The sequence below is a fragment of the Salmo trutta genome, chromosome 7 (assembly GCF_901001165.1).
Source record: "Salmo trutta chromosome 7, fSalTru1.1, whole genome shotgun sequence".
Taxonomy (NCBI): Eukaryota; Metazoa; Chordata; class Actinopteri; order Salmoniformes; family Salmonidae; genus Salmo; species Salmo trutta.
Window position 1 is genome coordinate 36894601 of NC_042963.1, and position 8424 is coordinate 36903024.

At 47.4% G+C, this 8424-nt stretch overlaps 1 protein-coding gene across 2 annotated transcripts; it reads right to left on the bottom strand.

Annotated features, from left to right (window-relative positions):
* Positions 1-277: 277 nt before the first annotated feature.
* On the bottom strand, positions 278-7329 carry rag1 (recombination activating 1). 2 transcript variants are annotated; one of them, XM_029758712.1, is made up of 4 exons: positions 7155-7329; positions 5811-6164; positions 4531-5672; positions 278-3847 (listed from the first exon to the last, which is right to left on the bottom strand). In XM_029758712.1, exons 1-4 carry the CDS (start codon positions 7205-7207, stop codon positions 2091-2093), a joined length of 3306 nt encoding a protein of 1101 aa, XP_029614572.1. In that variant the 5' UTR covers positions 7208-7329; the 3' UTR covers positions 278-2090. The 2 variants fall into 2 exon arrangements, with proteins under 2 accessions (XP_029614572.1, XP_029614573.1); XM_029758713.1 differs by lacking the exon at positions 7155-7329 and adding an exon at positions 6921-7110.
* Positions 7330-8424: the final 1095 nt, after the last annotated feature.

Here is an 8424-nt window from a genome sequence, read left to right on the forward strand (position 1 = left end):
CATATTACACATAGTGACTTTGTGGCTTGCTGTGTTCAGCCTCGTTATTGGCAGTCGTTATCAGAGGATGCTTTTAGAATATTTGAGGTTTGTCAAACCAAATTTTCTTTGGAAGGTAGGCTAATACTGTGTGGACTGGCACAACTGTATGTCAACCTATAGAATATAATTTATTTTCTGTGGTTGAATGTTTCTGTGGCAAAATATGTTATGATAAAAACTTACATTGATCAGTTCACACAGGTGTAATAACATAAACCAACACATAAGCTCAGTTGGCAGAATCAACAAATATTTTGAATGAAGTTTAATAGTGTGATAAATTGTTTGCTACATTTTCAGTACATTAACAGTATTGTAGAGAGGTATGAACAATTACTTCAGTAATCATGAAACAATAAAAAAGGCCAATAAAATCACCAAATCAAATCTACAAACACATTAAACAAATGAACAGTGAACAAATGTGCAACAGGCATACATATCATTATTTTCATTCAAATAAAAAAATGAGTGAGTGTTTTTGGCAACGGTTGTTTTTTTTCCTGAGTTTAAATGTACACTTGAAACATGACAAAGCAGCAGATTGAATACACCGCTGATATGAGATTCACACAAACCATATCCATCATCCTTCTTGTAGCAAATGCAATTTAATAATGGAGAATACGTTATTTAACATACTGTCATGTAAAACGTGATGTTATTCTGTGACTGTGACAGTTGTTTAAACTCATCGGCTTAAAGCCATGACAGTAAAATAGAACTAGAACATTTAATGTGTCAAATATAAAAAATTGCCTGTCACAACTCAAAATGGTGTCGGCAGAGATAAACAATAACATCAATCAATCAAACAAATAAACTATCAAATCAATTCAGTTCCCCTCAAGGCTCACTTGCTTCCCTGTTTACTCTTCCCCTGTTTACGCTTCCCCCTTCTCTGTTTACTCTTCCCCCTTCCCTGTTTACTCTTCCCTGTTTACTCGCCCCAGAAGAGGCATAGAACCAGGGCGTGTGAGGATTCAATAAAGATCATCTAAATACATCATTTAGGCAAGCCTAAAGGTGTTAGGCCTAGTAATGGAGCCTACTGCATTTTCATGTGGTCAACAAAAAGGGTTGTTTATGTTATTTTATGAAAAGAGGTAGAATGGCATTATTTCTCCTTCACTGTGCAAATGCTAAAACAGATAAAGATGGTTTCAAAGTCACCCAGGCCCCCATTTTGGACTTCGGGGACCTGAATATAAAGCTCTAAAGCAACATTTTTTAGAAGGCAGCCCTGAAACGAAGACAATTTGAGTCTATATGATTCCATTTTGCTCCAGCACTGGAGATAAACTAATACACTGATCATAAATGTGAGCTCCTTTATCACAATTTCCATTCCATGACTTACAGTGCTTTCATTTGTTCCCATAAATAACCTCACTGGATAAATTCATGGATGTGTCATAACCCATGCAATACAATAAACTGTCCCACATTTCACAGGCACCCAGAAATAAAACACCAACTATCAAATCATCAAATCATTATGAACTAATGAAGTAGTATAAAATACCAATATAAAATGCAACGACTTTTGGGAATTATGTATGGAAATTAAATTTAAGGTAGAAAGCATTTTCAAATGTCCTCAGAGTAAATAATGAATCAAATAAAAAAAAGTGCCACCTTTTTTGGATTATGACAATTAATAATAATGTCTTTACAGAATAAAGTATCTTCCTCTTACATAGTTCATATTGTAGAGTAAATATTAAGTTTGAAACAGAACAGCAGGGGCGCACTGGCCATCTGGCTTTTCGTGGAAATGCTATACTAGCTGGTCCATTTTTAGCCTAGTAGACATGTCTAACTTTTTTCTCTTTTTTTGCACAAAATTATCCTTATCTGGCTAATAATTGGGGCCTCAAGGAAAACACTGGGCTAACATGCTAGGAATGTCAGGACTGATTTTGGTCCAAGTCCGCCCCTGCAGAACAGTACAGTACAGACAGATTAGAATTAGACATGCTCCTGCTAAAACATATCCCTCATGTAATCCATAAAGTTCCAAAGAAATGTCAAATTAAAACAATTTTTCAAAAGTCTGGGACATCCAGTGACATGTCAGCATCCTCCTGTGTCTCCTGACTCTCCACAGTGTCAATGGTGGCCTGCAGAGCTTTGGCAGAGTTCTTGTGAGCTTCCATGAACTTCTGCAGGTACTTGGATGTGTAGAGCCAGTGGTGCTTCAGCACGTCCTCCAGCTCAAAGGTCTTGGACTGACGGGCATTCATCTTCCTGAACCGTCTGAACAGCTTGTTCCCAGACTCATTCCCCTCACTGGCCCAGGCCCCGATGGAGCCATCCCTCTCCACAATCTCTGGCACATGGGCCAAGGTCTTGTGCAGGTAGTTGGTGATCTTTCCGTCATACCTGTACTTGAAGACGGTGGAGAGCAGCTCTGCGAAGCGTTGGGAGTTGAAGCTATACCGGCAGAGCTGGTCTGGGCACTCCTTGGCCGGGCAGGTGGAGCGCCACACAGGCTTCATCTGGATGTAGAGCCCCATCAGCTCCCTCAGGGCTTCCTGACGCTCCTCTGAGCGCACCAGCTCACACACTGCCTCCACTGCCTCCCGTGTCATCAGCTTCCGTGCATAGTTCCCATTCATCCTCATTACAGGCTTCAGCTTCATCTTCTTTCTCAGCTGCTTGTCCAGGGCGGCCCGCCAGCTCCGACGCTGCTCCCGGCTGGGGTTTGTCTTGTGATAGACCTCCCCTATCTCATCCTGAAAGATCTTGTAGAACTCGGTGGCATTGCCGATATCACAGTGCAGGGCATCCAGTGTGGGCTGGGTCTCCATGAAGGGCTTGGCAGAGACGCCTTTGACTCGGTCTCGCAGCTCTTCAGCTGATTCAGAATGAGGATTGGTCCTCCAAAGTTCATAGCGCTCCAGGTTCTCGTCATGGCTGCGGGTGACAGAGTGGAGAGTCATGTTTTGGGAGGCCTCTGCCCGAGTGGAGTCACAGAGCGTGCAGACGTAAGTGGAGCCAGAGGCCTCCAAACCCTCCATCTCTCGCACCATCTTCTCATCATAGCCCGTGCCCCGAAAGTGGAAGCGGAAGGAGCGAGAAAGGCCGCCCACAGACAGGATGAGACGGCTGTGCTTCATAGCATTCCTTTCAGCCACCACAGGCCCCAGGACGCCTGTGAGAGTCTCGTGGTCCGACTCGTCCACAAACATCAGGCAGAGCGGCTTGCAGGACATCTCCGAGTTGGGCTTGGGCTCCCGGAAAATGGTGATCGCCTCATCTTCTCCCTCAGCTTGAATAGAGACGGACATGATGGTGAAGGAGAAACGCACAGCTTTTTCCGGGATGGCCGGCCCGCCGCCATGCTTCTCACTGACGTCCCCCATGCCATCGCAGGACTCCTTGATCATAACGCTGAAGCCCGAGGTGCAAGCACTGTCCTCCAGGCCTCGCTCTCTCAGCCCCTCCATGATGTCCTCCTCCAGGTCCTTCAGGGCCGACACCAGGGCCACGTCGTAGCGAAACCGACGCGTGACTGTATCTGCTGGGGAGTCGTCCACCGAAGCGACCCACCCTGATAGCCCGTCAATGATCCCCACATGGCAGGATGTGGACACACTCTTGAGGGCCGGCTGCCACTCAAAGGGGTGGTAGCCTGGGAGGAGCTCCTTCTCTGCAGCGCGTAAGGTGTGCAGGGGCTGGAAGATCTGGCGCCCACTGGTGGCCTTGACGGTGCGGTACATCTTGTGGTACTGGCTGCAGCTCAGGAACGTGTTGACCCGGATGGCCAGACACACAGCAGGATGCAGGCCAAAGCCCCTGCCTGGAGCCGGAGAGAGAGCGAGAGAGCAATGGAGAGAAACAAAGGCAGATATTATGTATTATGAGTACCAAGACATGTTTATGAATGAGAGAGCTGTCATCGACCTCAGTCACTAGTTAATTCTAGCACTCTGATGATAATTTCAGTATGGAATATCTCTTAATTGCACCCCTGCATTTGCTGTCATTATGAACGTTATGCAGAGGACAGCAGGGTGAATCAGTGAAGCTGCCATAAACTGATGTATTGGCTGCAGATGAAAACAGACACCAGCTGGCCTCTATTCCCCAGAGTGGAGTACGATGCTGCCTGTATAATTTGCAGATACAAGTGGTGCTGATGTTGTTGACAAGAGTTGTTATTGTGCATTAGAGAGAGTGTGAAAAGGGGAGAGAAAAGAGAAGGGGGGAGAAAACGAGAGAGGGTGAGAGCGAGAGAGAGAGAAAGTAAGAGAGAGAAGGGGTGTGAGAGGGAAAGAGAGGGAGAGGAACGAGAGGACAGAGTGTGTAACAAGATATTCCATTTACAAATATCCCACAGAGTGGGTAGTTGTCAATGTTTATGTGAACTGCATCTTTGAACAAATGCAATAATCGAATCTCAACAATAAGTGGCTCAAATCCTGTGATTACATTAGATCATGTTTGTTGTATGTGTGAGCTACTGAATGTCCAGACTCCTACCTTGCATCATGGCCTCCAGTTCGTCTGCCTGCCGGTGTTCGTTTCCCGCCCTCAAGGCTAGCAGGAACAGGGTCAGGCACACCGACTTGGTGTCTCCACCTTCTTCCTTCTCTGCAAACACTTTCACCTGGGTCTTCAGGTCCCTCAGCCGGTGCTTCTGGGCACGCCTCGTCAGTGACAAGAGATGCTGGCGGGGCCTTCCCCCTTTGTTGACAGGCAGGAAGTTGTCCAGGCAATTTTCTGCTGACTTGTGGTCCCCATCCACTTCCTCCAGATGGTGGCCCAAGCAGTGGGCTCTGAAGGAGTCCAGCCGTACCCGCTCCCCACAGCTCTCTCTGGGGCAAAGCAGCGGCAGGGAGTGCAGGACCCCCAGGAAGCCCTTAGCTGGGGCAGTAAGGTCGGCAGGGCCGCAGGGCAGGGTGCAAGCCGGGCAGTGGGGGCCCAGAGAGTAGATGTATTTAGCAATGCAGCTGCGGCAGAAGAGGTGTCTGCAGGGGGACTGGACGGGCTCAGACAACAGGTGGTCACACACCTGACAGGTAACTGAGCTCAGGAAGTCCACAGGGAGGTCCTCGGACAGCAGTCTGGCACTAAGGTGCTCTTTCTGGCAGAGGGTGATGCTCTTCACCCACTGAGCTCTCTGGACGCTGGATCTCACCCAGGGTCTAAGTCCAGGTCCCTGGTGAGGATCTATCACTGTTCTCCAGGCTCTCTTCTCACCAACAGTAGCAGCGTTATCCTGGAGGTCCCACTTGGACCTCTTGGCCAGGCGTTGGGCTCCACGAGTGGGCTTCCTCCTCTTCCTCCCTCTCCTCTGTAGTGAGGGTTTCTTGGGGTGGCAGAGGAGGCAGAGGGTGGTGTGGGGTCTCCACTCTGGGACATGGGTCCTGGAGAAGCTGCAGAAGCCCCCTCCTCGCATGGCCAATGTCCAGCAGCGCTGGCAGAAGAACGGCGGATGGACGACCTCCATGTCCCCCGCCACGTCCACTTTGAAGACCTTGAGGATGACCTCTGGCCAGCTGGTGGCCTTGCAGCCCATCCTACGCAGGGCACTCCTGCTAGCCTCGTCCAGAAGCCCCTGGACTTCATGCTCTGGACCTTTGGCTTTCCTCAGGGCCCCGCCACAGAGACGGCACAAACACCTGCACACACACATTAACATTAGGATATTACATAAACCAAAAGTTTGTCTCTCTGATCTTCCAGTATGTTTTAAACAGAGAGAAAGTACATTTCAGAGCTTGTTGCTGATTAAAAAACACTCCACTTCCTCGACTGACCTGAGGTGGTTCATGTGTGTGTCCATCTCCTGGAGTTTCAGGTCCACTCTCTTTCCCGGGCCCTCTATGTTCTCCTTGCTCTTACCCCCCAGGCAAAGCTTCATCACACTCCCTGGGAGATCCACCACATCCCCCACAGTTTCCCCCAGGGGTGCAGAGGCCACAACCTCAGACAAGGCCCCTCTCTCGAGCTGCATCTCCCCGGGCAGCGGGGCCCTCTCCATGGACCTGACCCGGAACAGCTTGAACTTCCAGTCTGAGAACTTGGAGTAGGGGTGATGGAGCTCGGCCGGCATGGAGCACCGGGGGGCATATGTCTCCAGGGTCCCCTCCTCCATAGTGTCAGCAAGGGCTCTTGAGGAGAGGAGAGGAGAGGAGAGGAGAGGAGAGGAGAGGAGAGGAGAGGAGAGGAGAGGAGAAGCGGTAGGGGAGAAGTTAGATGATCAGTCCTAGTCCAACCAGCTTAATTTAAATCTGGTGGAGTTTATGTACAAAGTCCTCTGTAAACCCGTGAATAAGGTGGACATCTGAGATCTGACCCAGTTCTGTATTATACCATAAGTGGCATTTAGATCTTCTGTAAAATGCATGAGACATTCAGGGATCGATCCACTACCAAACAATCTTTATTTCTATCTTCCCCCAATCCTGGTGCTCAGGGAACTGATGTGGCAATTTTTGCCTTGGAATTGTGAAATTGCTAAATGGACACACCTATCCCTGGAGGGCTGTCAATCACTTCTATTAGTCATTTTCTAGGCTGGAGACAGAATTGGAGCCCCAGGAGGCTGTCACTGGCATTTGGAGCACCCAGAAAAATAAAGAATTTTTCATTTCAGAAAAATAATTATACAGGAATAGGCCTATATTTTTTATATGCCACTTGAATTCAGAGGAAACGGTTCCAATTGGACCCTGGAGTAGTTATTTTGAAGGGCTAAGACTTCAACAACATCCTCATTCTCATAGTCAACTGCTCGTATACAATAATACCATGTGACTGTCAATGTACATTTGCAATGCTATGTCAACCAATGTACATTCATATACATTCAAGTAGCTCCACAATCAATACATCAATTAAACCAAAGCATAAACATAGACTCTTACCATGTCTCACCATTGGCGTGCCCATAGTGTCATTTCCCTTCTTTCCATCTCTGTGTGTGTATATACCCAGTGTGATTTTTCACTGGGTAGTTTGGAAGTCTGCTTTACTCCCAGCTCTCTCTGTATCTCTCAGACTGAACTTTCATTAGAGTCTAACAGCTGAGTCACCCAGTGTTTGTGTGTGTGTGTGTGTGTGAGGGAGAGAGAGAGAGAGCGAGAGCGCTGGGCCCTTACCTTGTTTTTCCAGTCTCAGCTGGTGTCGGTTCCCTTGGGGCTCCTCTCCGCATGGGGGCACAGGGGGGACTTGGAGTCACAGCCTGCACAGTGTGTGTGTATATTTGTGTCTATCTCTGGGCCTTGGGCTGATTCTTGGCTTGGTGTGTCTCCCACTATGGATTGTTACTCCATGGGAAGGATCTCTTTCTGTCTGTCCCTCTCTTCCTCCCTCTGGTATTTATACCCCGTACGGAGACCCCAACAGACAAACACTGCCACCTGAGACACTGGCAGCTGATCAGAAAACAATATGAGGTTAACCCCAAACACACACACACACACACACACACACACACACACACACACACACACACACACACACACACACACACACACACACACACACACACACACACACACACACAGTACACAAACCCACAATCCTAAACAAACATATCCATAAACATCAAAACACACACCTTCAAACACATACACATACACACACAAACACACACAAACACACACACACTGCCAGTACATTAACACCTCACACTCCTCACCAGGTGGGGACTCTTTTGTGTCACCCCTCCCCCTTTACCAACCTCCATCTGTGGATTCACCTCAACCAGGTGGTCCAAACTGTGAAAGGGAGAGTGGTGAAAGGTTACCAGTGCAGGGTTTTATGGAGAACACAGTATATAGCCAGTAGAGCCCTACTTTCACACAGAGGAGCAGTTACATTGTTGTACAGTCTTGTATAGTCTAAGAATAATGGATGCTTCCTCAAGTCAGTAATTAAATTAAATAAGATCAGAGGGAAGACTGCAAAGATAACATCGAGTGTGCAGTGAACCTTTGTTAGTTCATCCAATTAATGCTGGCTTCAGTCTTACCAAGCAGATATACTGTTTTACTGTAAATGGCACAATCACTGGAGTGTGAACTTGATCTTTCATTTGATTCTGTTTTTTTGGGGGGGCAAAATGAATTTTAAAGAACTGATTTTAGCATTAAAAGACTCAGGCCAAGTACCATAATTGGGCCGTGGGTGTGAAAGATTCCGCAGGCTACTGGTATTACACATCTGACTAAAAGATTATTGTAGCTCTGCTGGTTTCACTTTTATAGATAACTTTGACACCTTCTGCAAAATACTCTACAGGAATGACGGAGTCCATCCAAATCATCTTGGCTCCTGGATTCTGTCCACGCATTTCAAGGCTGCATTGAAACATTGATTATCAATGAGCCAAGACCAGCTCAGTTAATCCCTATGATTGTGACAATG

Excerpts from the sequence above, each read along its gene's own strand:
- rag1 (XM_029758712.1), bottom strand. The coding sequence starts at position 7,207 with ATGCGGAGAGGAGCCCCAAGGGAACCGACACCAGCTGAGACTGGAAAA. Across the intron at positions 5,673-5,810 it reads ACACACATGAACCACCTCAG|GTGTTTGTGCCGTCTCTGTG; the intron begins GTCAGTCGAGGA and ends GTGTGTGTGCAG. Across the intron at positions 3,848-4,530 it reads ACTGGAGGCCATGATGCAAG|GCAGGGGCTTTGGCCTGCAT; the intron begins GTAGGAGTCTGG and ends CTCCGGCTCCAG.